This window comes from Apus apus, chromosome 18 (genome assembly GCF_020740795.1).
Source record: "Apus apus isolate bApuApu2 chromosome 18, bApuApu2.pri.cur, whole genome shotgun sequence".
NCBI classification, from domain to species: Eukaryota; Metazoa; Chordata; class Aves; order Apodiformes; family Apodidae; genus Apus; species Apus apus.
Genome location: NC_067299.1, coordinates 2,452,226 through 2,480,131, shown reverse-complemented (window position 1 = coordinate 2,480,131; position 27,906 = coordinate 2,452,226). Strand labels below are relative to the sequence as shown.

Genomic DNA, 27,906 nt, shown 5'->3' with positions numbered 1-27,906 from the left:
CTCGGAGCGTTACGGCGGCGGAGCCCGCAGCGGAGCTGTCCGCGGTGCTGAGCGCGGCCATGGGCCCGCCGCCCCCCGCCCTGCTCCTGCCGCTGCTCGCCGCGCTGCTCCGCGCCCCGGCACACGGTAAGCGCTGATATCCCCCTCCCCGACTCCGGTCATCCCTCCCAGCTCGGTCACCCCCCCCCACCCCTTCGCACAGTATCCCCCCCCCCCGCTACCGGTAGACCCAGCTCTGCTCCCTCGCCGCTAAACTTTGCTAACTCGCGCACCTGGAGCTCTGTCCCCGGTGAAACGAAACCCACCCCCCTGCCCCGCGCCGTTACCGACCCGCCGACCCGGTGGAGCGGGGAGCGGGAGCTACCGGGGGCGCGCACAGCGGTTTGCAGCCGGGCTGGTGCAACGCCGCCCCCGGCGGGCTCTGGCGACAGCCCCTCTGTCGGAATTACCGGGGGTGGGGGGCACCGCTGCACCGGGGCTGGGCAGGCGCGGCACCGCTCCCCCGGCCCTGAGCCCTCCGAGCCACCCTCGGGCTGGCTGTGCCCGGTGCTGGGCTGTGAACCTGTCCCTCTGTGCTGTCCCTGCCATGAGGCTTGGGGGTGTTGGGGACCGGAGCTCTTTGCTCCCACCGCCTTTGGGGTGACCTCTCCAGCTCTGGGGGGTTGTCAGGGAAATGCAGGGATGGCGAGTGTTGGTTCTTCCCAAGCAGAGCAGCCAACACCCAGCTTGGCTTGTTGGTTCTGCCACCCCTGGGGCAGGGGCAGCCCAGCAGCCTCAACGCCTTGTAGCTCCACTGCCCCAAAAAACCAGTATTGAGGACCCCCCACGGCTGGGGGTGCCCCAGTTCACCACAGCCATGCCAGTGGTGGGCAGCATGCACAGGGTGAGGAGCAGACAGGGGCCCAGCCCTGGTCCCGGAGGGATGCGGGATGCGGGGCTGCAGCCTTGCTGGAGTTACATAAACTCCCCATCTGGCAGCCGAGTCGTGGCCCTGTGCCCGCTGCTATTCCTGTCTCTGCCACCCAAGACTGCTGCTACAGCCCCCTTACTTGGGGGGGGGGAGGATGTATGGGAGAACCCCTGCCAGGCAGTAAGTGGGTTAAGGTCATGGCACCCCCATTTCCTGCCCTGCTAGGGGGCTGTGAGGCTAGATGAGGGGTCTGTGTCCCTGGCTCTGTCCTGGGAGCAGGGCCCTGGGCAGGGCAGGCTTCCCCCGAGGGAGGCTGGTGCTTACCGTGTCAGTCTAATGATTTCTAATGAGCAATTACCTCTAGTCAGTCCCCTAATTTCTGAATATCAATAAAGTTAATTAAACTCTGCATGTGCATTTCCCAGCATGTTAGAGGTAGGGATGCCTTGGGAGGTGCTGAGCTCTTTACAGGGCTTGGAGTCCCTCTACCCTGTGCCCCCATGTTCTGGGAGTGGCCTGTGGGGTTCTGCCCCCCCATCCCCTATAAGGCAGGTCTCCCAACCCAGCACCCCAATTTCCATGCTGCATCACCGAGCTCAGTGTCACTGTGGCCTTGACTTGGCATTTACTTGGGCTGGTGCATGGTGGGGATGTGACATGGGAGATGAGGGTCTCGAACCCCTCACCCATGCTTGGGGGCATTGGCAATGCCCTCTGGCTCATGGCAATGCAGGCCCTGATTCTGTCTCTATCTGTGCCCCTATGCAGTCCTGTCCCACCCCCAGTGCCCACAGGGGTTTACCTTAGCAGAAAGTGGGGCAGGGGTTGAGCCCCACGGCACTGGTGCAGACAGCAGGTACAATGCCAGGCATGGCTTCATCCACCTGCCCCACCGCAGCTTTCCAAAGCCACAGCAGGCCTGGATTTTTGGAGGGGGTTATTATCTTCACCATGCTGAAGGGAGCTCCTTGTAATATGGGGTCCTGGAAGCCTGGGGTGGTAACAAGAAGGTGGGGGGGGCACAGGGTCTGGCTGTGCCCCCATGAGTTGTGCCACACCATCCAGCATCAGTTGGATGTACTATGCCCACAGGGACAATGCATCTGGGGGACACAATGTCCCTGGGGATGTGGGTGCTGGTCGGGGTCTCAGTGTGAGGCAGGGGCCAGGGAAGGAAATAGACGTCTGCTACAGTAATTAACAGTGTGTGTGCTCATCTCCTGCATGCCTTGGAGGAGCTCATCACTGCCACGCTGCCATGCCACCAGGCCAGGATTATCTGGATAATGCTCTTAAGCCAGAGGGTGGGAGGACAGGGCTGCCCCTGGAGACACAGGCGCAGGCTGGTCCAGCTGCCCCCACTGTCACCCCTGGGAGCCTGGTGGCTGCTGGACTGGCTGCAGGTTGGCACTGGCAGGGACAGATTTGGCACGCAGTGCTGTGCCAGACAGGGCTGCCAGCCCTGGGCTTTGTGCAGGCACTGGGCAGAGCCAGAACACTGGCGTCACGGGGGGAACAGGGTGCAAAGGAGCCCGGGCAAGGGCATGACAAGGGCATCCCCTGGGTCCAGAATGGAGCAATGGGAGGATCCCCTGTGACACCAGTGGGACCCTAAGCCTGGCCCAGCGCTCCCCAGGGCTGTGTCTCTTGGTGTGCAGCCCTGTGCCAAGGTTGGGGGCTGGGGCTGACCCGAGGCTGCCAGGCCTCCTGTGAGCACTGGCAGGCCCTGGGGGAGGCGGATGAAGTTGTGTCTCCAGCTGGAGAGGATAATTTTGCCTCCAATCAATTCTTTAAATGCACACAATTGAAAAATTGCCTTTGAAAGCTGCCTATAACCAGGGAGGTAATGGATTCCCTCCAGTCGTAGGCAGCAGCTCAGGAGCAGCAGCTTCCCTTCCTCAGGTGCCAGGGAGATGGGGCCAATCAGGGGATCAGCACCTCTCCTACCATGGGCATCCTTGGGCAGGTGAAAGGGCTGTCTGGCCCTGTCAGATGCAGCTGGGGGTGTCTCCATCTCCCTGGCTCCCTACCCGCCTGCCCTGTGCTGAGACCCAACACCACTCATTGCACCTTCCAGGGGGTCAGAGGGTCCTGTTGGTCAGAGTTGGGGATGCACTTGTTCCCCTGCCTGCAGGGGGGGCTGCACGAGCTGGCTATGCCAGTGGGGGTTATTACATATGTAATTTAAATGCAGTAATGAGCTGTGCTGCAGGGATCAAATATTAATCAGCCACAAAAGCTCTGCTGTGACCCTATGAAAAGGGAGAGAGGTGCTGGGGGTGCTGGATCAGCAGTCACTGAGTGATGTGTGGGGGTGATGGCCAGGCAGGGCCAGCTCCTCTGGCAGCAGGGGGGGGACATGTGGCCGTAGCATCAGCCCTTGGTGACTTTAAGAACCGGGTGGTTCATCTTCCAGGCAGTGAGGGTGCAGGGCAAGGGGTTTGCTGGTGAGGGGGTGCTCGTGTTGAATTCCCATGGGAGCAGCTGGGACGCTGGTTCTGTCGGGAGCAGGTGGTGATGCTCCACACTTTCCTCCTGCTGCCAGGGAATGGTGTCTGTGGGGACGATGACATGTCTGAGCTGCCCACCACGGAGCTCAACGAATGGCTCTCACTCCCCTCTCACAACTGGATTTCAAGCGGGGAGGGCACCCCCAGCGCCCAGGGGTGCTTGGCAGGCTGGGTGCCCCCTATGCTACTTGGGGTGCCACAGGGTGCTGAATACTGGGTCCCAGGGGATCCCAGAGCTGGCACAGAGCCCTGGGGGGGGGGCTCGCACCTGCCCCATGGGCACCCCAGGGTGGGGGATCCATCAGAGGAGACCCCAGGGGCAGGGCTGGGGCGGGGCTGATTTGGGGCAGGGAGGGGGGAACGTGGCACTGCACGGGTCCAAAATAGCAGCAGACGTGCCATTTCTCACCGCCGCCTCCCAGGGAAATCGCTGTACAAAGGCATGAGCTCCGCAGGGAGAGCGGGAAGCGGGATGACACGGGCCGTGGGTGGTGGGGAGGGGATGGGGGCACCCACTGGCAGCACCCCACGGCACCCGCTGGGTGGGGATGTGGGGGGAAAGCCCCGGGGACGCCAGTCTCTGCTCCCCCCCACCCCCTCGGTGCCAGGGCTGCTCGGTGTGGGTTTGTCAGCCGGCGCTCGGCCGCCGCCATGCTCCAGGGAACCGGTTGCGGCAACATGTGACATGTGTCAGCGGGTAAATGACTGTTCAATTCAAGGAGAATCGCAAAACATACAAGGTCAAATGCTTCCCCGCCGGCGCCGCCATGAATATTAAAGCAGCTGCCGGGGCTGGTGGCCGCGCTGGCCGGTGGTGGCACCGGGGCGGTCCCTTGGGTGTCCCCTTCCCCACTGAGCTGCTCTGGCAGCCCCGGCTTGGCGGTGGGTTTCTTGGAGTGCTGGTGGTGCTGGGCTGGAGGAGGCAGCAGAACGCGGGTGCCAGTGTAGGTGCCATTGTGTGCCAGCTGGTGCCATTGGGGTGCCCAGCTCGCCGCGCTGGGTGCCACGGGTTGGCTGTGTGGCAGTGGTGTTGGCTGGGTGAGACGGGGAGCAGGGCTGCGTGCTGAGGAGCTGCCTGTGCAGCCCTGCCTGCGCCTTCACACCCGCTGTGTGCACACCCACCTGCTCCCGCTCACACCTGCCTGCCCACCCTGCCTCCACTCCTACACCACCCACTCACGCCTGCCCACACCCTGGCACTGCCCGTACTCCCGTGCTGCCTGCACCTGCCCACACCCTCTTTCCCTGCCTGCTCCTGCACACGGGCCCTTCCCAGTCAGAGGCAGGCAGGAAAGTGTCTCCTCATCCCCAGGGCCACCAGGGGGAGGGGACAGAGATGGGGATCTGGCATCACCCGGGCACGTCCCCCCCTCCTGTGCCCACCGTGGGGGCCGTGGGTGGGGGAGCATGACGCCGGGTGCCTGACAGCTCATTTATCACAACTGCTGGCCACGGGCACAAAACCAGATTGGATTTTAAATCAGAAAATAAACCCGGACTCCTGCGAGCCCCAACCCCTGCCCTCACCCCCTGGCTGCCCACAACCCCCCTCCTTTCCTACGCCTGCCCGAGCTGCCGGCCCCCTCCTGCAGCAGGGGAAACTGAGGCACGCAGCAGCACTGTGCCTGGGGTGGCTGAGGGCCTTGGCTTGCCCCCGAGCCGGGCACTGCGCTACCGCTTCCTTGGCGGGCGGCATCGATCGGCGCTCCCCGGGCGGCCTCGTGCCGCCGTATTTATTTATTTGACACAGCGGGAGGCATCGATTCCCCGGGGGCCCGGGGGGGGCGCCGCCGCAGCCGGATTAGTCGCCAGCATCTTCCCAGCCGCTGTTAATAGACTCCTGCCCGGAAAAGCTGACGTGAGGGATTAGGATCCTGGCCTGGCTGTGGCCGCGGGCATATGCCACACGTGCCGGTGGGCACCTGGCTAGTGGGAACTTGGTGGCCTCTTTGTGAGGGTCTGTGCCCACCCAGAGCCCTGGGGGTCCCTGCTGGTTGCCAGGGCTAGGAGGGCAGGGTGCTGGGTAGCAGGGTCCTGTGTCACCAGCTCCTGATGAGCGTGGGGACATGGGAGGGACACAGCTGTGACATGGTCACTGGAGATCAGCTGCTTAGAGACATCTGTGGAGGTGGAGGCTCTAATTGTGTGATGCTTGAGGGGCACAGGTGGCAACATCTGAGCACAGGTGACAACATCTGGGCACCTGCTGCCTTCCCATGGTGGCCTGAGCATTCTGCATCACCCAAGGGCCAAGAGGGTCCCGTGGTACCTAGAGGACCCTGTGGTACCTAGAGGACCAGGCAGAGCCAAGGACAGCACCCAGTGCCCCAGCAGTGCCCAGCCCAGGGTGCTGCAGCAACAGGATGGGACCTCCTGTTGAAGCCTTGCAGTGAGGTCTGGCCTCACCCAGCAGCCCCAACGGGGACCCTTGTGCCTCCCAGCACCCCGTGGACAGGGGGGTGTCTCTGCCTCAGCCTTTGCTGTGTAGGGAGACTATGGCAGCACAGGGCCCTGGGCATTGATCTGCTGTTAAATCCTAAAAGAGGTTTTGGCGCCCTTCAGTATAAACTCGTTAACTTTTATGTTCTAATAAATGGATCCCATTAAAAAATAATCCTGGTCTTGCCAGGGGGCAAGTGAACCTCTCAGAGACAGTGAGGCTGGGCGCTTGCCTCTCTGCCATGACCATGGGGCTTTGTCCCCATTCTGGGATGGTGGGGACAGGGGGTAGGTGACAGGGTGGTGGGGATCCCTGCCAGCACCTAGCGGCTCCCCCCGCGCTGCTTGCCTAAGCTAATGTCTCTTAATAGTCCCTTAAAAGTGGCAGTTGCAGAGTAATTAATCTTCGCGGGGCCCTGCCCTGCTATGGATCAGTATAATTACCTGGTAATTGGCAGTGTTGTGTCATCAGTGCCTGTGCAGGCGGCGAGACGTGCCTCTGTGCTCCCGCAGCCCACAGGGGGCTGCTGGGTGACATCTTTGTGCTGTGGCATCCCTGTGCCCTGGCATCCCCCCTGCCCAGGTCCAGTGGGGCTGGGGAGCTGAGTCCCGCAGGACAGGTGTCAGATCCAGCAGGGAGAGGAGCTGGGTGGCTTGTTAGGACTGAGGAAACCATCTTCTAAAGGTCTAAAGGCTTTAAAAGGCTGGGTGGGAGGCTCTGGTGGGGGGGTCCCAGTGACTGCAGGTGGGAGGTGGGGACGGATCCCCAGCAGATTGACATCATGCAGCTGGATGGAGAGAAGCTGAGCTCTTGTGAACTCATTACATGGGTGGCCTAGAGCAGGGTCCCAGCATCCCGGCTGCAGTGGCAACCCCGGTGCAGCTGGTCATGGCAGCCATGGCAATCACTTGTGTGTCTGCACTTCCATGGAGAGGGACAAACTGACCAGGGTGGGTGTCCTTCACAGGAGGAGTGGGCCTCTGTGAACATGGTACAAGCTGCAGCTGTGTGTTAATTAGCCAGGGCTTAATCAGCTGGGCTACCCCAGTGAAGGCCACAGCAGGATGGGGCAGGGTCCCATCGTGTTGGTGATGCATGTGTTCACCCCCCTGGCTGTGGTGCAGCATCAGTCTGCAGGGAAGCCATGGTCCTCAGGGTGGTACTGGCTCATGATGAAGGGCTGTTCCATGATGAAGCATGGGCCCATGGCACCACACCTGCATCCCTCCTGGGTGCAGCGTCAGTCTCTGGTGCCACATCCATTCCTGGTGCAGCATGAGTCCATGTCCAAGGGTTGGTCCTGGGTGCCACACTGGTCCATGGTGCAGCATGAAGCATGAGTCACTGGTACTTCATCAGTCCACCATGCAGCATCAGTCCAGGGATGGTCCCCAGCACCTCATGCTGTCTCTTCCCCCAGGCTTCAACGGGCTGGCAAGGAAGGCAGGGGAGAGCTCTGAGGCCGAAGGGGAGCCAACAGCCCTGCCCACGCCGGCAGAGCGGGAGGCAGAGGCTCGTTTTGTGAGCACGGCGCCCACGTTGAAGCTCCTCAACCACCACCCACTGCTGGAGGACCTGCTGCATGAAGCCTTCCTGAAGAAGGACTACCTGGGCCAGGCGCCCTTCCTGCCCGGTGTCCCTGGCCCTGTCCTGCCCGCTGATGTTCTCCAGCCAGCCCTTGGCCCTCCAGCCCCTGAACCCCCACCACGCACCCCCCTGCCCAGGGCTGCCTTCCCCACTGACCCTCTGACGACACCAGCTGGGCACCCGGGGCCATGGGGGGAGGCATGGGGGGCTGTGCCAGGTGCTGATCCCTCTTGGTCCCCCTCCAGGTTGCCAGAGTCGAGCCCCACATCCCCCAGCCCAGCTCCCACCACCCCTGGCACTTCCCCAGGACTTCATACTGTGGCCACGGAAGTCACCAGGGATGAGGAGGGGACCACCACCACATCCACCATCACCACCACCACTGTCACCACGCTGCAGGGACCAGGCGAGCGCTGGGGAGGGGGCCAAGGGGAACAGGGGAAAAGCGGGGCTGAGCTGGGGTCTCCTCTGTCACCAGTCCCCTGCAACCAGACACTGGGAGGCCCAGAGGGCTGGCTGGTGTCCCCAGAGCCAGCTGGTGTCCCCTATGATGGCAGCCTGGACTGCACCTACACTGTCTCTGTCTACCCTGGCTACGGCGTGGAGCTCAAGGTGAGCTGGGGGCTGCGGGTGGGATGGGGGGTTGTGGCAAGCGTGGTCTGTCCCCGCCTCCATGCCATGGCTGCATGGCCACACAGATGGTGGCAAACAGTCCTTGACCCTGTCCCCGTGTCCCTGAGCTGGTTCAGGGCATGGCCCAGAGGCGGGGCAGGGATGCAGGCAGGTGGGAGCCCCATGCCTGGCACACATCATGGAAGAACCCATGTGGGATTTAATTAACAATGTGCTGATAGAGAAGGTGAGAGCAACAGCAGTGGGTGCAATGCCATGAGGCAGAGCCAGGAAAACCCAGCACCCACCTGGCCAGCAGCGCTGCCGAGGCCATGTGCTGCTCCCCTCGGTGACAAGGGGCCGTGTGTCCCCACCTCTGGGTGACCTCAGTTCTGAGCTGCTGAAGGGCTCACCAAAAACAAGGAGCAGGAGGCAGCAGCTTCATGGTCAGCCCCTCCTCCTCCTCCTCCTCACCAGCGCTGCCGCTCATCACCGCACAGCATCGCTTAATTAACATCATTAATAGCAAATTGCTCCAGAGAGCTCAGTGTGGGTTTGGCTGTGCAGCACTGCTCAGGCAGAGCGCTGGCCAATGGCTCTTGGTGCGGCAGGATGATTTATGGAACTGCTCACCGTGTTGGAAAGGCACTCTCGACCACGGGCGAGCTGCCCAGGGTCCAGCTCTGAGGCGGTGACACTTGGCCGTCCCCTGCAGGTGCAGAACATCAGCCTGGCAGAGGGTGAGACGCTGACGGTGGAGAGCACAGGGGGGCTGGAGCCCACCCTCCTGGCCAACGAGTCCTTCCTGCAGCGCGGCCAGGTCATCCGCAGCCCTGCCAACCTCCTCACCCTCCGCTTCCAGAGCCCCAGGCCCCCCAACCCCGGCTCCTACCGCTTCCACTACCAAGGTATGGGGCAGCCCCCACCACCAGCACAGACCCCCCTGGCACCCCCCGGAGCTAACCCTGAGCATGCCAGAATTAATCTGTGCTGCCAGTGGGTTAAGTGGGCACTGACTGGGCAAAGAACATTAATAGAAAACTAATTGGCGTGAGCAATTACGGGCTCATTTAGTGGCATTACTGGCAGCCATAGGCATCGTGTTACCCAGGCACTCCCGAGGGGACTCGGGGAGGTGGGCACAGGGTGGGCTGAGGTACCGGGGGGGTCTGTCCTCACCCCAGTAACACCACCTCCTGCCCCCAGCCTACCTGCTGAGCTGCCCCTTCCCGGCACGGCCGGCTTTTGGGGAGGTGTCAGTGAGCAGCCTGCACCCCGGGGGGGACGCCCGCTTCCGCTGCGCCGCTGGGTACCAGCTGCAGGGCGCCCGCCGGCTCAGCTGCCGCAACGCCACCCGCCCCTTCTGGAGCGCCCGCGAGCCCCTCTGCCTCGGTAAGCACCGGCACCGCCTGGCACAGCGCGGCTGGCACGGCCCAGCACGGCACGGCTGCTGATGGCCCCTCTCCCACAGCGGCCTGTGGCGGGGTGGTCCGGAACGCCACAGTGGGACGTGTCATCTCGCCCGGCTTCCCCGGGAACTACAGCAACAACCTGACGTGTCACTGGCTGCTGGAAGCACCCGCCGGCCATCGCCTGCACCTCCACTTTGAGAAGGTCTCGCTGGCCGAGGATGATGACAGGTTTGAGTCTGGGGTGGGGTGGGGGCAACCTTGAGGAGCCCTCCACCGAGTACAGGGCCATGCTCAAGGGTGGGTGCCATTGGCCATGCCCATGGACGGGCACTATTAGCCATATCCAAAGATGGGAGCCATTGGACATGCCCGTGGATTGGTACTGTTGGCCATATCCAAGGATAGGTGCCATTGACCAGGCCCAGGGGTAGGCATTATTGGCCATGTCTGCGGGTGGATGCCATTGGCCGTGCCTGTGGATGGTTGCCACTGGCCATGGTCAAGGATAGATGCTGTTGGCCGTGTTCAAGGAAGATACCACTGGCCAGGACCAAGGATGAGTGGCACTGATCATGTAAAAGGCTGGGTGCTGTTGGCCATGGCTGGCACAGCATTCTGTCCCTGCCCTGCCTTGGCAGGCTCATCATCCGCAACGGCAACAACATGGAGGCACCACCAGTGTATGACTCCTACGAGGTGGAGTACCTGCCCATTGAGGGGCTGCTCAGCACTGGGCAGCACTTCTTCGTGGAGCTCACCACCGACAGCAGCGGGGCCGCCGCGGGCATGGCACTGCGTTATGAGGGTACGAGGACAGGGCCTAGGGGGGCACCCAGGCATCCCCACGCCCACCTGACCCCCGCAGACCTTTGCCCCTGTGCCCACAGCCTTTGAGCAGGGACATTGCTACGAGCCCTTCATCAAGTATGGGAACTTCACGGCCAGTGACCCTCGGTACCCTGTGGGCACCACGGTGGAGTTCAGCTGTGACCCTGGCTATACGCTAGAGCAGGGCTCCACCATCATTGAGTGCGTTGACCCCAGTGACCCGCAGTGGAACGAGACAGAGCCAGCGTGTCGTGGTGGGTGCTGGGGACAGAGGGGATAAGGGAGCTGGAGCCAGGGATTCAGCAGGTGCCAGAGTTGGGGGGTGCTATGGGTGCTGGAGATGGGGTTGCTGAGGGTGCTGGATGGGGATGGACCATAATGGATGCTGGAGACACTTTATGTGGTGTGTGCAGGAGCTGAGGGGCATAGTGGGAGCAGGAGCCAACAGGGATGGAGGATGCTGGTGATGAAGTGGGTGCTGGAGCTGGGGAAGGGCTACAATAGAGCCACAGTACCATGGTGGGTGCTGCAGCTGGAACAAAAGGGGGTGGTGGGTGCTGGAGCTGGGCCATGATGGATGCTGGAGGCGTTGTGCTGCGGTGGGTGCTGCAGCCAGAATCAACTGGGATGGTGGGTGCTGGTCAGTGGGTGGTGGGTGCCGTGGTGGGTCCCCCCCAGTGTGCCAAGCCCAGTGTGTGTCCGCAGCGGTGTGCAGTGGGGAGCTGACAGACACAGCAGGTGTGGTGCTGTCACCCAACTGGCCGGAGCCCTATGGCAAGGGCCAGGACTGCATCTGGGGGCTGCACGTGGAGGAGGACAAGCGTGTCTTGCTGGACGTCCGCGTGTGAGTAGAGGGGTGGCTCGGGGCGGGGAGGTGGGGGGTGTCCACGCACCCTCCCGCCCTCACAGCCTCACCACCCCAGGCTGCGGCTGGGTACGGGGGACGTGCTGACCTTCTACGATGGGGACGACCTGACGGCGCGTGTCCTGGGCCAGTACACGGGCACCCGTGGTCGATTCAAGCTCTACGCCTCCACCGCCGATGTCACCGTCCAGTTCCAGTCAGACCCCGGCTCCGGCGCTGGCGCCTATCGGCAGGGCTTCGTCATCCACTTCTCCGGTGAGCCCTGAGGTGGGACACTGTCATCTGTGTCCCTGGTGTCCCCACTGCCCCGCTCACCCCACCGTCCCTGCAGAGGTCCCCCGTAATGACACCTGCCCTGAGCTGCCGGACATCGCCAATGGTTGGAAGACGTCCTCACAGCCAGAGCTGCTCCACGGCACCGTGGTCACCTACCATTGCTACCCTGGCTTCCAGTTGGCTGGCACCGACCTCCTGATGTGCCACTGGGACCTGACATGGAGCGGTGACCTGCCCACCTGTGAGCGGGGTGAGTGGCACCCACCGGCATCCCCATTGCCTGTGACACATCCCGGGTGGCCACTGTCACTGCCAGTCCCTCCTGCCCACAGTGACCACATGCCGGGACCCTGGGGATGCTGACCACAGCCGCAGGGTGGTCTCCAGCCCTAAATTCCCAGTGGGAGCCACTGTACAGTATGTCTGTGACAAAGGCTACGTCCTGGCGGGTGCCGGGACCCTCACCTGCCACGACCGCGCCATGGGGGGACCCAAGTGGAGCGACCGTCTCCCCAAGTGCATCCGTGAGTCGGGTACCCCCTCCCTGGGCACCACCCCCGAGTTGATGCTGGTGGCAGGTGCTGATGCCACCACACCCCCCCTGTCCACAGCAGAGACATTCGAGCCCTGCCACAACCCTGGAGCACCGGAGGGCGGGCAGCAGAGCCCCGAGCGCAGGCTGTACCCGGCAGGAGCCATCTTGCGCTTCTCCTGCGCCCAGGGCCGGGCGCTGCTGGGCGAGAGCAGCCTGCGCTGCCTGCCCGGGCACCCCTCGCGCTGGAGTGGCTCGCCTCCCATCTGCAAGGCAGGTGAGCAGGACCCCCCACTGCCCAGTACTCCTCCTGCATCCCTCTTTCTTGCTGCTGATGCCAGCTTCTTTCTTCCTTCCCCCTTCTCCAGCCTCCTATGATGAGTTTTACAGCAACCGCAACCTGGACGGTAAGGGCAAGGGTTTGCTGGGGCACCCCGGGGTGCAGCCGCTGGGGGGTGTCCCCTGGGTGACCCCTGTGCTCTCCCCAGCAGCCGTGGCCAAGGCTGTGCCCTCGGGGCCGGCACTGGAAGGCACCAACGTTGCCATCGCCGTCTTCCTGCCCGTGCTGGTGGTGGCCCTGCTCATCGGTGGCGTTTATCTCTACTTCTCCAAGTGAGCGGCCAGGTGGCCCCCGTCTCCCCCCAGCCCCACCGTGGGGACCACCCAGCCCCACCGTGGGGACCACCCAGCCCTGTGACCACCCCAGCTGCTCTGTCCTTGCAGGATCCAGGGGAAGCCAGCCCTGCAGCTGCCCCTCGCCGGCTCCCACCCCTACGACCACATCACCGTGGAGTCGGCTTTTGACAACCCCACCTATGAGACAGGAGTAAGTACTGGCCCCCTCGCCCCCCCAGCCAGGGCTGGGCACCCCAGGAACCCTGCATGGGACATATGTGCCAGCAGCTGAGTGTAGGGTGGGACTGACGTGGGAGGGGACCATGCATTCCAGGGACCATGCACAGGATGGGACATAGAGTCACAGTATCATTAAGGTTGGAAGAGACCTTCAAGATCATCGAGTCCAAGCGTAATCCCACTACCACAACCACTAAATTTAGTTCCCTCAGCCTCTCCTCCTACGATGTGTCCTCCAAACCCCTCACCAGCCTCGTTGCTCTTCTCTGGACACGCTCCAGGACCTCAATGTCTTTCTTACACTGTGGCACCCAGAAGTGAACATAGAACTCAAGCTGTGGCCTCACCAGGGTGGAGTACAGGGGCACAATCACTTCCCTACTCCTGCTGGACACACTGTTTTTGATACAGGCCAGGATGCCACTGGCCTTCTTGGCCACCTGGGCACACTGCTGGCTCATGTTCAGCCAGCTGCCCACCAGTGCTCCCAGATCCTTTTCCGCCGGGCTGCTTTCCATTAAAAGATAGAACAGATACCACACTCGATCTTAACCAAAAGGCTGAGAAGCAGGCCACCTAGGGACCACACTCAGGATCAGACATCCATCCAGGGACCATGCACGGGATGGAACACCCATCCCCAGGGCTGCCTGTGCTCTGGGATATCCCCCAGGTCCTCACGGGATGGGAGCTGCCCCGTCCCTGTCCCGGGCACCCCATGGCACCGCTGAGTGTCCAACCCCTCGCAGTCTGTTTTCTTTGCAGGAGACGAGGGAGTATGAGGTGTCCATCTAGGCGCAGGCAGCGTGGAGCTGGGCACCACAGCCACCCCTCCCGGGCCCCCCCGTGCCCCCCAGCACGGGCTGGGCACACCTCTCCCAAGGAGACTCCGTGCTCGCTGGGAGCCACCCGGGCTCCGGCCACCCCCCGTCACCCCCAGCCCCACCCGCAGCCCCCTGGGGTCTGCCCAAACCTCGCTGTCACCCACCCCCCCACCCCAGGCTCAGGGGGTGCTGAGCCAGTGGGGGTCCCTGTCCCCCATCCTGCCACCCTTCCCCCCCCCACGGGGCACAGCAGCCCCCCCGGATAGAGGGGGGACCCCCGGATCACGACAAGGCCCCCCGGGACCGCAGCGGGGAGGGTGCAGCAGAGATGAGGGGGGCTGGGTGGCCATGGGGGTGCCCCCCACCCTCGCCCACCTCCAGCAAAGGGCCTGGCCCCCCCTGCACCCCTGTCTCCTACCGCTGCCACGCAGGGACGTGTCCCCTCCGCCGTGCCCCGAGCATGCTGTGTCCCCCCCGGCCCCCCGCTTGCTTCGCACCCCCCGGGGCGTCCCCTCCGTCGCCGGCGTGTCCCCCCCACACCTGCAGCCCGGTGGGGCCCGACCGGGTGGGCAGGGGGGCAGCGGACATGGCTGTGCCCCCCACCGCGGGCTGCTGCCCTCAGCCCCGGCCCCAGCCGTGCCCCCACCTCCCGGTCTGGAGCGGACACTCCCCCCCCCCCCCATCTTTTGGTTGTTTCATTAATAAAAACTGGTGTTTTAGAAGAAGCGATGCGGTGTTCTTGGGTGCACAAACCATCCGCTGGGGTGGCCCTTTGAGCCTTCCCGCACCCGTGACCCCCCGCTCCCCACCCCGCGCCCCCAGACACCCCCACCCCCCAAAAAAAACCCAAACGTGTCGCTGCCCCTTTAAGAGGCGCGGCCTCCGCCACGCGCCGGGCCCCGCGCGCCCCCTGCCGGCGCGCGCCGCCCTGCGTCTTGACGTCACCCGCGGCCGCGCCCCGCCCCGGAACGTGACGGCGGCCACGCGCCTGCGCGCCTCCCGCCTTCCCCGCGCCGGGCGGGAAAGGGGCGGGGCCTGCGCCGCGCGTGCGCAGCGGAGCCCCCGCCCCCCCCCTTCCCAGCCGCGCCGGGGCCGAGAGCGGGAGGCGGGGGGGCCGGTCTGCGCGTGCGCGGGCGGCGCGGCGGGGCCGAGCGGCGGCGCCTCCCGGGTGCGGTGCGTGCGCGTGCGGCGGGCGCGGGGCCGCCCCCTCCCCCCCGGTGCGCGGCATGGCAGCGGGGAGCGCCGCGGGAGCCCCCGGGCCCGGCTGCAGGAGGAGGAGGATGGCGGACAAGCCGCTGCGGCCTGTGGGCTAGGCCCCGCCGCCCGCCCCCCTTCGGCCGCCGCCGCCGCCCCCTCGACGCGGAGCCGCCGCCGCCGCCGCTGAGGGGCCGCCTCGCCCCCCCCGCCCCCAACCCCCCCCCTCATCTTCTCCTGCTCCCCCGCCCCATCCGCTTCGCTCCCTCTCGCCGGGGGGGCCGCTCCCGGGCTGGATGAATGTGGGAGAAGATGGAGACCAAGACGATCGTCTACGACCTGGACACCTCCGGGGGGCTGATGGAGGTGAGGCCCGGCGCGCGGGAGGTGGGGAAGGCCCGACCGGGGAGGCCGCGGGGCTGCAAAATGGCGAGGGACACCCCCCACCCCCCGGAGCCCGGTGGCCATAGAAGGAAGTGCGGAGGGACGGAGGCGGCTCGCCCAATCCCCGGGAGAGGCCCTCCCGGACACGGGGCCGGCGGGCGGGGCGGGCCTGGCCCAGGCCCTGCGCGAACCCCCCGCGTCCCGGGGCCGCTGTGCCCCGGCGGGCAGCCGGGAGGAGGGTGCTGGGTGTCAGCGTCCGGCCCAGCCCCTCAGATCCCCTCTCTGTCTGTCCGTCCGTGCGCAGCAAATCCAGGCCCTCCTGGCTCCCCCCAAGAGCGAAGATGGGGAGAAGAAGAGCAGGAGGCCCGAGAAGGAGCCCAGGCGAAGTGGCAGGGCCACTAACCACGATAGCTGCGATAGCTGCAAGGAAGGAGGGGATCTGCTCTGCTGCGATCACTGCCCCGCCGCTTTCCACCTCCAGTGCTGGTAAGGCTCGGCGGGATCTCCCTCCGGATCCGGGCAGCGCCTTCCCTCCAGCCGCTCCCGCTTCCCGTTAGCTCCCTGCCTTGCCCAGGGAAGGGGGGGACAGGGGAGCGGGCGCAGCAGGCAGGGACAAAAAGGAGGTGCAAACCCCACTCGTGTCTACCCCCACCCACCCCCCGAGACTAATCCACAGCAGCCGAAGGGAAAAGCCCCCTCGCTGCTTTCTCTGAGGGGTGGGGCGTCCACCCCCCCTGCTTTCTTTTTGTGCCGAGAGGAGGAGCGAGGCCGCTGCCTGCGCGGCCTGTCTGCTTCCGTGCTGCCCTTACCCGGCCTCCCAGCCCCCCCCGAGCAGGGAGCTTCCCCTCCTCACCCCTCTCTAAGGGTGCCTGGTTTTGGGGGGGGCCCTCGGGAGGGTCCTGGCTGGAGCCGGGGAAGCGGCAGTGGCGTCTCGGCGCCAGGCCTGACTTCCCAGCGCTTCCGTGCTGCTGCAGCTGCTGGGAATAATGGAGGTTGCTGTCTCTGTGTCTCCCTGCCTCACTGTTTACAATATGGCGACCTTCCTTTAAATTATATTTTTATTCTCAGCGCCATTTTGGCTGCATATATGACTTCCAAACCCTCGCAGCGCTCCCCCCGCTATCTCAAAACGCGAAAACACCTTCCCTGTGGAAATCTAGGCCTCCAGACTTGAAAATTGGCCGGGTTTATTCCTTTTCCTCCTTGTTGTTTTCTCCCCCCGCCCCTTCCTCCTGACTCTGCAGACCTGCTTGTTTCCTCCCTGGGAGTGACTGCCGTGACCTGAGGGGCCGTGGGCTCCTCATGTCGGGATCTGCGTGGCTTTGTTGATGAAGGCAGATCCTCCTGCATGCAAATCTGGGTGCTGTGGGAGGCTGGAAGCGGTGGCAGAGCTCTAGTCGGTGGCTGAGCTCAGGTCGGAAGGGGCAGCAGCAGGGAAGGGCTCATCTTCACTGCCTTCCCTTGCAGCTTCTTCCTGAGCTCCCTGCACAAAGCCACCCCCACCCCAAAGGCACCTGAACTTTCTGCCCCCAAGTTTTTTTTATTTTCCTTTTTCTGTACACGCAGCCCAGGCCTGATCTCCCCTTCAACAGTTGACACAGGCGGGTGGTTTGTGTTAAATTAGCACAGCCAGAGTGGATAATGGAGTGGAGGAGGGAGCAGGGCAAGTCAAACAGCTGGAGCTCGGGCGTACAGAGTATTCCTCCTTAGGGGAGATTTTTTAACCACATTCCTTTCTCTCTTTCATGCTTTGGAGCTTTGTTTGCCACCCTGTTACAGCTGTCTCCTCTTTGCATTTTTTTTTTTTCCTGTTGTATTTTTTTTCCTTCCTTTCTTCTTTTGGTGGTTATACTGTGTTTATATGCTAATTGCAGGTCTCTGAACACTTATTAAACTGATTGCTGATCCCAGGGAAGCTGCCTGTGCGGTCACAGTTCTGTAGGGAGTGTCCCGTTAGCCAGACCAGCCCCACAGTGCTGTAGCCATGACATCATCCCTCCTACCCTGAGGAAGTGCTACTAGTGGTAGTGCAGATCCTCTAACATTTACTAGGGCACTAATTATTTTCTTTTGTCCAGCCGTCTCGGTGAGCTTTAATTAAGAGGGTTTTTTTTTTCTTCTTCTGGACATAGTTCCTTAAAACTTGGTGTTTGCTTTCAGATGCTGCTGGTCACGTCCTGAGCTTTCTCTTAGTGAGGCTGGAGTGATGGCTGAAACTTCCTATTTTGAGATGAAAGGAGTTGCAGAGTGTCCTGGTTGACTGAATTGTGGCCTGCTTTGCCTGTGGCTAAATCTGGCTAAATTTAATGGCTTAATTTGGCAAGTTTCTTGTAGCCAGTGGCCAAGAGTACTTTGTTGCCTTTCCTGGAGTAAACTGGCCCTGCTGTGGGAGGTGGCAGTGCAGCAGCCTCTTGCCATCCCTCAGCCAAGGCCTTCGAGTGAACCAGGTTGTTCCAAGGGGATGCTCAGGTTTTGTTTTCATGTCTTCTTCCCTTTACCTTCTACACCTTGCTCAAAGTAAACTTCTGGCTTTAAACTTCGGCATAAAGGCAGTGCTTGCAACTTCCTTTCTGCCTCCTTTTCTATGTTATTTAAGGAATAGCAGCTGCAGTGGTTGTTTTCAGTCATTTCAACAGCAGTTTAAATATACTGCTGGGGCACACGTGGCTGAATTGTGTCGACAGCTTAGATGTTCTTTACATATTTACTGTGAACTTCAGTACCAGGTTGCATTTATTATCGGAATAGCAGGGGAAAAAAGTAAATGGAGAAGAGCAGCTTTTAATTGGCCTGGGATTTGTATTCAGTTGATTAAAGCTGTATAGGAGAGGCCGTATTACAAAGGGAGTGACAAGGGTGGGATCAGCCCAAGTGGTCAGGAATTAACCCAGCCCAGTGGTCCATAAACTTATAAACTAGTTGTATTTCTTCCTGTGCAGTGAAAACTTCGCTATCGTGTTGATTAAACCTGTAGTGAGCAAGTTGGTTTCATTAGGTAAGTGTGAGGTTCTCAAACTTCAACAGTTTACCCTAACTTCAGTTCAGTACCTAAACCTGTTGTCTTCTGCAGAAAACAAAAGGTGGTTGGCCAAAAAACCCCAAAATTTCCAAGTCTGGTTGTATTACACATCTCTGGTGGTAAATAACAACTTTTGCTGATTTGCTGTGGGAACAACTGCTCTCCTGAGTTCAAGTGGGTGGAAGTGGCTTCCCAGTTCATCTGTGAGGGTGTCAGCTCTTCTCAGAATTGTTTCAGAATCGCTGGTTCAGCATAAAACTCCTGCAGGTCCTGTGAAGGTCTGTGGAGCAGGAGGCTGACCAGACTGGCTGGAGGGGAACTGGCTTGTTGGGAGGGACAGGGGGAAGCGTAAAATCCCTTCCAGATACTTAGTTTCAACACACTTGGATTAATATCATAGTCAGGTGATTGTCTTCAGGTTTGAATGTACAGAGAGAGTTTTTTTCTATCCTTAATAATTCTTGAAAATGGAAGATAATGGTTTTTAGCTCTTAGGTCTGCTTTTGGTTATGCTGTTTGCCCATAAGCTGCTGCTTTGGTTTACATTTTCATTCTGATGTTCTGCCTTAACCCAGCCCCCTGGCAATGGTGTACACTCCTTCTTTACATGATTGAAAACCAATTTTCCAGTTCTACTTCTATTCTTTCCCATTTATATCCTCCTTCTGGCAATGTGATTGATAGAATTCCCTTTATTTTCTGGAGCTCGTGGTAAATTTGATTCACGTTTTAAGTCAGTTTGTTGTAAATTCATTACAGCTTCGTGGAAGGATTAGGAAGATCCCTGGGAGAGGAAAAGTTTAGTTAAGAAGCGGGGGGAGGGGAGTGACAACAGGAGGGAGAACTAACAGAGAACAGTTTTGTGTGTGTTTTTTTTTTCTTGGTTTTTTTTTTTCTTTTTTTTTTTTTTTAAAGTCTCACTGCCTGAGTTTCTGGTTGGAGGAGCCCAAAATCGCTGAATGCTGCTGTTCAAGTCCCTCTTACTAATGGCATGCTGCTGGCTGTGAGGTCCTGCTAGCATGGCAAAGTGACCTGAGTTGCCTACTGCTGACCCGTTAAACCAACCACATTTGTGGCAGTGCCCAGCAAAACCATTCCCTTAGCTGCTGGATCACCCCACGGCTGTGCTGGGACAGGTACACAGTGTCCATACCAAGGCCAGCCAGCTCCATCCAACTTTTTTGCACCTTTTGCCTCTTTGTTTCTATGTGGAGCCTTTGGCTTCATTTCCCCTCTGATCTGGCAGCCTTCACCAAAGGGTTGTTGTCGAAGAACTGGAGTAAAAAAGAAGCAGAGGAAGTTAAACTTGCCCAAGTTTTGCATATTTTCTATGAGTCACCTTGGTTAAGTGCTTTGCACAAAGAATGGAAAAAAAAAAGTTGTGTTTGACTGGTAGGACATCAATAACTCTTTCCTCACCTTATTCAGGTCTAAAATGTCCTGCTTTATCTTGGCATGTGGTCTAGCTTTGGGGTTTTTTTACATAAATATCCATTCTGTGTGAGGGGAGGGAAACATTAGCCTATTGTTTTAGCTAATCCTTCCCTTAATGGGCATCTCTGGGGCTGCCTCCGGGGTTTCAGATGAAACTTTGAATGGTTTGAAGCATCTGCCCACAGGAGGAGCAGCAGGATGCCCAGGAAGGTGAACTTCAGGCCTAACTTCAGTGAAGCAGGTTTCAGTATGTTGAATTTCATGAGTTGGTGTGACCCTGACACACAGCTTCAAAAAAGCTTGTAGTTCAACTGCAGGAAGTGTTTCCTTTGAGGCTCTCTGCTGGTTGTTGTTTTTATTTTATTTTACATTAAAATACTGGCAAAAACCTACAAATTAAAGTTCAGGTAATAGCATTTTAAAGATCGGGGAGTAAGCTGTTCTCTTCCAAACATCAATTTAAATTAATTGGACTTAACTGATAGTTTGTTTAAAAAATATACTTTGTTTTTAAAAGGCAACAACTTTAATTTTTTTATGTGTCTTTGATTCTAGTACTTTGGTAGCCTTTGATAGTGTATCCTAAAGCAGAAGGAAGGGATTGCCCTGGCCTGGTTTCTGGGTACAGAGGGTCACTGTGCAAGTGTCTGCAGATGTGGTAACATGAGCAGTCTGGGCAGTTCTGCTGGGCAAAGTTGTACCAGTGAGATCTTTGCTCACCTTGTTTTCTCCTGAGGCTCGATGCAAAGACAGATAAAGTCAGCTTAAATCTGCAAACTTCAGCTGAGGGCACCAAGAAACCATTCACAGTAAGGATTTGATGAGCTAGTCTGATTTTGGGACTTGCAACTCACGATTCTCACCTGGGTGTGCATACATGTTGCTCGTGTCAAACCTGAGCAAGAGTTGGGCATTCAGGTCAGGCCGTGGGTCACTGCTGCCCTTCCCCACATCAGTGTGAAGGGCTACGATGGAGGTGGTAGGATTCTGTCAGAGTCATTTAATTAACTTCCTTGTCTTCAGACATGGCTGCTGTGAGGATGAGCATCATGACAAACATCCATCATGATCTGAAGCTGTTTAAACGGCTACAGGACTGTTACTAAGGAAGGTTCTTTGCTGTTTTGTCCGTTTGCTGGGGAAAGTGCCAGTTTTATGTTGACTGGGACTTGGGGAACCGTGGAGTCTTTCCTTTTTTGTGCTGCTGTGGGGTCTGTTCTTTAGTTCCCTCCTGAAAAAGCTCAGATGCAGCAAGGCTCTTTTCGAGGTGGAGTTCAAGGCTTTGTTCCTGCTGCTCCAGAGCTGGTCTTTCCTGGTATGTCAGACCTGCAGGCGTGACTCATGGGAGCCTTTCAAAACGTGGAAAGGTCTTCCCAGAGGAATTCCAGCTCCTCCAGGCATTTGCAAAGGAAATTCTTAATTGGATTAGATTCATAATACTAATCTGCTAATGACTGTTTGTTATGGAGATGTTAGCACTATCCTGTAAATATAGTCACCTTAATTTGCTTGCCTTGTGTCTTGTTATCACATACAAGTTCAGTGTTGTTAGGATTGCATAGATGCCAGTGGATCTTACGGTTGGGAATGGGAGGACTCCTGTGTTTCTCACACAAAATTCTGTGATGCTCTCAGAATTCTCTCCCCTCTCTCCATTTCTCCATGGAGCAGCAGTTTGCATGTCTGACATCCCACTGAACTCCTCCTACAGTGGTGGTGAAGGACGTCTCTGGGTGGGGAGTGCCCCCAGACTGTCCTCAGCTACAGAACTGTGTATTTACAGGAGGAGTCAGGATCAAACCTGCTTTTTTTTCCCCCCTGAAGCTGATGACTGAAGTTGTAGGTGCTGTTGTGATGGTGGGAAGGGCTCCTGGCTGTCCCCCTGTGCAGGACAGACTGACTCAGTGTGAGATTTCAGTTACAATGTTGATACCGAAAGAGTTTTTCTACATAGTAAGGCACTAATGTAAATTCTTCTGTTTATTGGCCCACACAAGTGGATATGTTTTTGTTGCTAGACTGACTCACCGGTACGTGTCAGGTGCTTGAGTTTTTCCTGTGCTCTGGAGCCCTTATTAATCCTTGAGTCTGTAGCAAGTAGCAGGAATCTGCAGTGAAGAAGGGGAGCAGTCACTTCTAGAGTAGGAAAGAGGAGTAACTTCCTGAAAGCAAGTGCTACAAAGTCTGAGTATGGAGGGAGTGCTGCCTGGGGCAATATCAATCATACATGAGAAGGATGTACCTTTTTTTTTTTTTAACCAATCAGGAAGTAAACTTGAACTTGTGAAAATGCCAATGTATCTGAGATTATAATATGGCTTTGTTATAGGGGTATGAAGTGCTGGATTTGAAAGAAGTGAGTATAAGCAGAAAGCATCTTGCCACGTCAGGTTCCTGGCTAAACTCGGGATTTTGTGACACAGTCATTGTCAGAGCTGGCTTTTTCTCCTCACAGTAGTGGATTCACACTGCCTCCAGCTCCAGCACTTGCCAGACGTCTGCCCAGCTTCCTCCAAGGAATGCTGCAGTATCCAGTAACTCTGCAAGCACAGTTAAAATAGTGTTGTACCTTCCCTTCAATAAGGGGGTTGGCAGATCCCAGTTGTAATGCAGTTAAATACCTTTTTAGGGTATGGAGTAAATGCTCCCTATAGCCAAAAATGAAGAAGGAAAAAAAAAAAAAAATCTAGAAATGATTCCTCCAGTTGCTGCATCAGATCTTGAGTACAAAAGGCAAAGAGCATCTCAGCCAGCTGGGGGAAATCTGGTTCCTGGACCCAACTCTAACCTATTTCTGCTGACGTCTGCTCTGCACGAGGCACTTGAAGTAAACTAGATGGAGCTGGAGATGACTGACTTTGAACCCTGCGGAGAGCAGTGGCCTGAGGATGCAATTTAGCAGGCTGAAAACCCCATGCTGGATTTCTGGCAAGCGCTGGTGATTGGTGTGAAACACCTGCCTGCACAGCCTCAGACTTTGGGCAGGGCGTCGTGTGAACTTCCCAGTGAGCTCCATCCACAGTAGCAACAGGAGCAGGACATGACGGTGATCTGGAAAAGGACAAAAAGAATCTGTACCCTGCTTTAAGGCTGTGGGTTGGGTGTTCTGTTTTCTGGTGGATATTTCTATTGCTGCTCTTTTCCCTCTCCACCCCAGTGTTCTTGGGAAAACCTAGCCCACATGTAGATGTCAGAATTATCCTTCACATGTGCCTGTGTGAAGACAAATTCCTACTTTCACTTTTATGGGTCTGTCCTTCATCCTCTTCTGATGTGCTGCTTTCCTTTTTTCCACCTTACTGCTTCTGTCCTTTCACCCCCATCTCCTTTGAACACATTCACTGTGGCTAGGGCTGAATGTGTGCCATTCTCAGTAACCTCTCAGACCTGTGTTTTGATTCTTTTCTTTTTTTTTTCCCCACCAGAGATGTCTCTTCATTTATTGTTCTTTAAAGGCAAAATTGGATGAAGTGATTCTCACCAGAGCTGTGTTGTTCCTCAGCCCTCTTTCTTTTCCCTCATCCAGTGTGTCACCCTGCTTTGAGAAGATGACTTCTAATCTGTTAAGAAGATGGTGCTACAAAGATCTGAACAGTTAATAATGAATCTGGACATTGAATTCAGGCTATTGTTACTATTGTGTGCAACACAGACATGAGTGATGCATGAGAAAGAAACAGGAGTCAGGGTGGGCACAGTGCCTGAATTTCTGGGTCTGACCCACATTTCCCAAAGTCAGCAAGTCTTCCTATTGCCTTCCATGATTTCTGCCTATAAACGCGAAGTTGGTTATTTATATAGATGATACTTGGTTTTATTATATATATATGAAAATGTAGTATCTTAAAAAACAGTATTTTTTTTGTCAGCTGCTAATGAGAGTAGTAATTGATGGGTGTCATGGGAATGGTCTCTGTGGGTCAGGTTCTTTCTATAAATAGAAGTAACTAATGACATCAGGTGGCCATATGTGTACACACAGCTTATCCAGTTTATTGGACTCTCCTGCTTGTCTGGTTTGGGGCAAAAAAGTTGTGTTTTATCATGTTGGAGGGAACTCTCTGATTCCCTGTGAGTCTCAGGAGTGTATGGTGAGGAGGCTGGTTCCCTGTGACATGCGGGAAGGGAAGCCAGATAAGGTGGATCACCTGCTTCCATGGGGTTGGACTGAGTGCTCTCTTCCCAGGATGAGACTAGCAGGAATGGTTTGAGGAAGGATACAAGTAAATAACTTCCCTGGCTTCAAAATACTCAGGTTCACCATACACTAGTGCTTTGGCTTGTGTACCTGGTTCTCAGGAGCACGGCAGAACAGCTGCCTGAGACTTGAGCTGCTGGTCAGCACATACTCTGCCCTTCTGGTGGTGGACACTGGCTGGTTTAGAAGGCAGAAAAAAGCACACAGCAAATAGAAGTTTGGAATCTAGCATGCTTGGCAATATTGCTGCTTAAACTCTTTTGAGAGCTCAAGTCTTCCTCTGCTCTTGTACTGCCATGTGGACAGATTTTTAGTGTACTTTTATCTTTCCTTGCACACATCTTGTTTCTTGCTGCCTGGCCATGTAATGGTGTTTTAATCCTGCTTCTGTTCTCTGTTGCTGAGCCCTTATTTCCAACTCTGGCCATGCTGCTGGAAGGATGCATGCTAAGCAGATGCAGTGTTCCAGGTGCTGGGATAATTTGTGACCTGTGAAATGGTCATTTCTGTTCCCTCACTTGCGTGGTGGCCACTGACCTGACTAGTGATGTCCGGGTCTCCTTGCTGCATGTTACTAATTTAGAACTTCTTAATGTGTGCCCAAGACTTTCATTTCAATGTAAACAAAGTTATGCTGGGATGCTATCAAGGTTTTATTCAATACTTCCCTCAAGGAGAAGGAATTGCAGCACAGGTAAAGTGCAGTGGCTAATGCTCTGTAGTTACTATGAATTGCACCACGGGCTTTGGGTAGGTGTAACTTATAAAATATGTGAGCCTAGTCAAGACCAGACAGCTCTTGAAACTCTGATGGTGTTAATGTGAACAGGGCTCTGAAGAGCAAAAACTGCCTGGTTTGTCTGAAGTTTTTGGTGGTTTCTGCTTTGATGTTTGAGAAATGTTGGGCTTCATCAGGGAAATAATTTCTTGTACTCCTGAGTGTCACAACTTTGTCCATGTTAATGAGCAGAACATGGAGCAGTCTGGATAATCCTGACACTGCTGGAATAGAGGAGGGAACTGTCAGAATTCCTAATAACCGGATGGTTATTCAGGTAATGGAGCCTGAATTCTGCCTTCAGAAAAGACTGAACTCAGTCTTTAGATGCAGGAGTCGCAGTAGGAAGGTGAGAGTTGCAGTGGGGAGGAGCTTGGAGCAGACCAGGGCTGTTGGCTTGGGTTGTAGTTTTTTGTTATGCATAAGGTAGAAGCTCGAAGTGCTGGGCTCCAGGTGTCTCCTCCTGAAGGGTTTTGGAGCAGCTGTGAACACAAGTGTGAAACTTGGGCACAGGAAAAGTGTTCCAGGGAACTGCAGTTGTAAATGATGCAACTTTCCCCATTCCTCAATGGGGCTCTTGTCATGCAGGGACAGTGAGGCTGGCTTCCTGGTTTTTCAGTGGCGGCTGCTGAGGCCCTGCTGGAGGAAGCCAGGGAGCCTTGTCCTTTATGAAGCTGGTAGAACAGCTGTAGCTCTATCCATCATTGGGATAAAAGGAGTCCAGTGGAAGAGCCGAACGCCTTCTTCCTTTAGCTGGCAACCGGAACCAGCATCCTTCATTATAAGCCTGTAATCGAGTCTTGGCAAGTTAATTAGAAGATTTCTGAGAAGAAAAAAGTGCTCTTGCCTACATTTTTTGGTGGGGTTACTATTTCCTCTGCACAGGAGAAAAAAAACCAAACAACTTAAGTCCAATTGTTGAAAACAACTGATATCAAAGACAAGTTGTCCAAGAAAGCTGGCCCAGACACTGGTTTGTTGTCCCCAGGCTGGTGGCTGCTGCAGCCTGGTGCTCTCAGCAGTGTCAACGTGCCTTTGACACGAGATGGCCACCAGGAATGCTGTGTGTCAATAACTGTAGGTTCACTTATAACTGGCTCCTTTGAGAGCTGTGGCCCAGTTTGTGTTCAAAAAGGTGCCATTCCTTTGAGTGTTTGTTTGCTTATTTATTGAGGTCAACAAAGTGAAGAGTAATTGTGGGGCTTGGTCTAACAACAGGCTTCTGATGTGTGAGAGCTCCAGAGTGTGAAATTGAAAAGCTAAGTGGCTCCATGCTGTTGTTTGCTTGGTAAAAACTCAAGATACACACATGGCTCTTGAAGATTTTTTATTTCATCATAGCCATTTAACATTTTATTTAAGGGAGACTTTGCATAATGTTCTGACCACAGGAACCAGTCCAAAGGTTTCCAAGAGCAAGTCTTTACAACACAAATCTGGTATGAATTTTGGGAGATGCTACTAAAATCTTACAGAAAAAGCCATGAGATCAGTATTATGGCAAGTGACTTCTGATCAGTGTGGTGTCTCTTGAAGAGGTGGTGATAAACATCTCATTTAATTTTCAGAGTTTGAGTTTGTAAAAATATTAACCATGAAAGTCAGACTCACTTTCTTTTCGAGTTGTCTCTTGTCTTAAATTCAGAAATGTGTGTGCTCTGCTTGGTTTGGGTACCTTCTGGGTATAATAGTGCTGGCCACACTGCTCTTACCTGTGATGACAAAAGGGGAAACTTTCTGAAAGGAAGGAATGCTAAGCGAGGTTGTACAGAATGGTACAACTGATCCGTGTGAATTGAAAGGAGGTGGGTTGTAGCTGAAGATGAAGTTGGTGCTGTACAATTCCAGGTCCTGTTGGCAGCAGGCGCGCGCGGCTGGAGATCTGCATGCTAATGAAGCTGTGAAAGATCTGGGGAGAGCAGCCGGGGTGCTCCTGCCAAAGTGCTAATTCTTACCTCGGTTGTGAAGATCAATTACCTTGTTCAGATTTAAAAATCAGTTTCTCTTATGCTTACAGTAGAAGGTTGAAGAATGTGGTCATAACTAGTCAATTATAATGGCATTCTTCAGCGCTTCCCTGGCTTTATGCTCAGGCCCAGGAAATGCTCTCTGCTCGCAGAGGGGCCAGCAGTGCAGGAACAGCATTCATCAGTCTTTGTTAGTGCAGCGAGCTGCCTTGATGAACAGTTCATTAACCAGGAGAAGCAGAATCAGGCTTTTAATACACTTGCTATACCAGTTAGCCCCTGAGAGTGAGTAAAAAAGCTCAGGAGGCTAGTCTGAAAGCTAAAACCTTGCTGCTGGACTGAAACTAATCTTTCCCCCCCTCCTTCCGCAGGCCTGTGGGTAGCAGCATTCATTAAAATGCTTCTCTAAGCTGTTGTTTAAGAGTACCGTGCCTGTTGAGCAGATAGTTCAAACATAACAAATGGGACAACAATGTACACACTTAAGAAGAAACCTGTTCTGACTTTTCTCGGCACCTCTCAAGATTCACCCTGATATTAATTGTTTCACTGTAAAAATGCGTCAGATTGAGGTAACAGTTAAAACAAATAACCGGAGGCGTCTGGCAGCATGTGGGTCCCTGGCACGCCGCGTGCCTTGGGATGGGGCAGACGTGTCTCCAGCAGTTCAGGCACGTTCCCCAGTAGCTTCAGAGGGCTGAAATTCACTACTGACAAAGTCTGTGGGTTATGTTTTTTTCTTTTTCCCCTGGGGTGCTGTGGAGGGGGGGGAATAGGCCAGATGAATCAGTTCTCGCTGTAGCTGCAGGTCTAAGAGCTGAGTTTCTAGCAGGGGTAAAGCCTGAGCTGTTGCAGGATCCACCTCAGGATTTATGTTGCAGGATCCACCTCAGGATTTACGTTGCAGTGAGCACACAGGGATCAGTTGTTACTCCTCTCCTTCCACCCCACTTCCCTGCTTCTGTTTGCAAAAGATTAGTTTCTGGCAGGGGGAGCGACTACCAAAACGTTTGAGACTTCGTGTGAAGCAGCCAGTAGTTGAGGCTTTGGTCCTCTGGTCTAGAGCCTGATCTCTTGTTCATCCAAGTCCTGCAGGAAATGAGAACCAGAAGCTGCAGGTATGTCAGTGCCTGTGAGCTGAGCCCCGCGCTTCTGGAGCGCCTGGAGCACGGAGGCCTCTGAAACCCTGTACTCCTCCTCAAAATGGCTGCCAGATGTGTTGGCTCTACTGAATTCCCTGGAGCCCGACACCAGAAATTCTGAGGTTATTACCAGTTTGGT

General features: G+C 56.5%; 2 protein-coding genes across 10 annotated transcripts in view; both read left to right on the top strand.

Annotated features, from left to right (window-relative positions):
- The first annotated feature begins 59 nt into the window (after positions 1-59).
- On the top strand, positions 60-14,209 carry SEZ6 (seizure related 6 homolog). 8 transcript variants are annotated; one of them, XM_051635556.1, is made up of 16 exons: positions 60-126; positions 7,281-8,059; positions 8,775-8,967; positions 9,266-9,451; positions 9,531-9,699; positions 10,110-10,276; positions 10,359-10,553; positions 11,005-11,143; positions 11,223-11,419; positions 11,496-11,690; positions 11,773-11,964; positions 12,055-12,249; positions 12,341-12,379; positions 12,461-12,584; positions 12,696-12,798; positions 13,593-14,209. In XM_051635556.1, the coding sequence occupies exons 1-16, from the start codon at positions 60-62 to the stop codon at positions 13,620-13,622; spliced, it is 2,970 nt and encodes a 989-aa protein (XP_051491516.1). In that variant the 3' UTR covers positions 13,623-14,209. The 8 variants fall into 8 exon arrangements, with proteins under 8 accessions (XP_051491516.1, XP_051491512.1, XP_051491515.1 ...); XM_051635552.1 differs by having other exon boundaries at positions 12,052-12,249; positions 13,577-14,209; XM_051635555.1 differs by having other exon boundaries at positions 12,052-12,249; positions 12,464-12,584; positions 13,593-14,208.
- Positions 14,210-14,783: 574 nt separating this feature from the next.
- PHF12 (PHD finger protein 12) overlaps positions 14,784-27,906 on the top strand; it is a 32,092-nt gene continuing 18,969 nt past the window's right edge. For both annotated transcript variants that reach the window (XM_051635545.1, XM_051635543.1), the window contains exons 1-2: positions 14,784-15,211; positions 15,534-15,715. In XM_051635545.1, coding sequence (XP_051491505.1) covers positions 15,146-15,211; positions 15,534-15,715 — 248 coding nt within the window. In that variant the 5' untranslated portion in view covers positions 14,784-15,145. The remainder of the gene's footprint in view (positions 15,212-15,533; positions 15,716-27,906) is intronic.

Bases quoted from the DNA above. Each gene is read 5' to 3' on its own strand.
- SEZ6 (XM_051635548.1), top strand. From the start codon at position 60: ATGGGCCCGCCGCCCCCCGCCCTGCTCCTGCCGCTGCTCGCCGCGCTG. The intron at 9,452-9,530 runs GTAAGCACCGGC...CCTCTCCCACAG, and splicing joins CCGCGAGCCCCTCTGCCTCG to CGGCCTGTGGCGGGGTGGTC. The intron at 12,380-12,460 runs GTAAGGGCAAGG...TGCTCTCCCCAG, and splicing joins CAGCAACCGCAACCTGGACG to CAGCCGTGGCCAAGGCTGTG.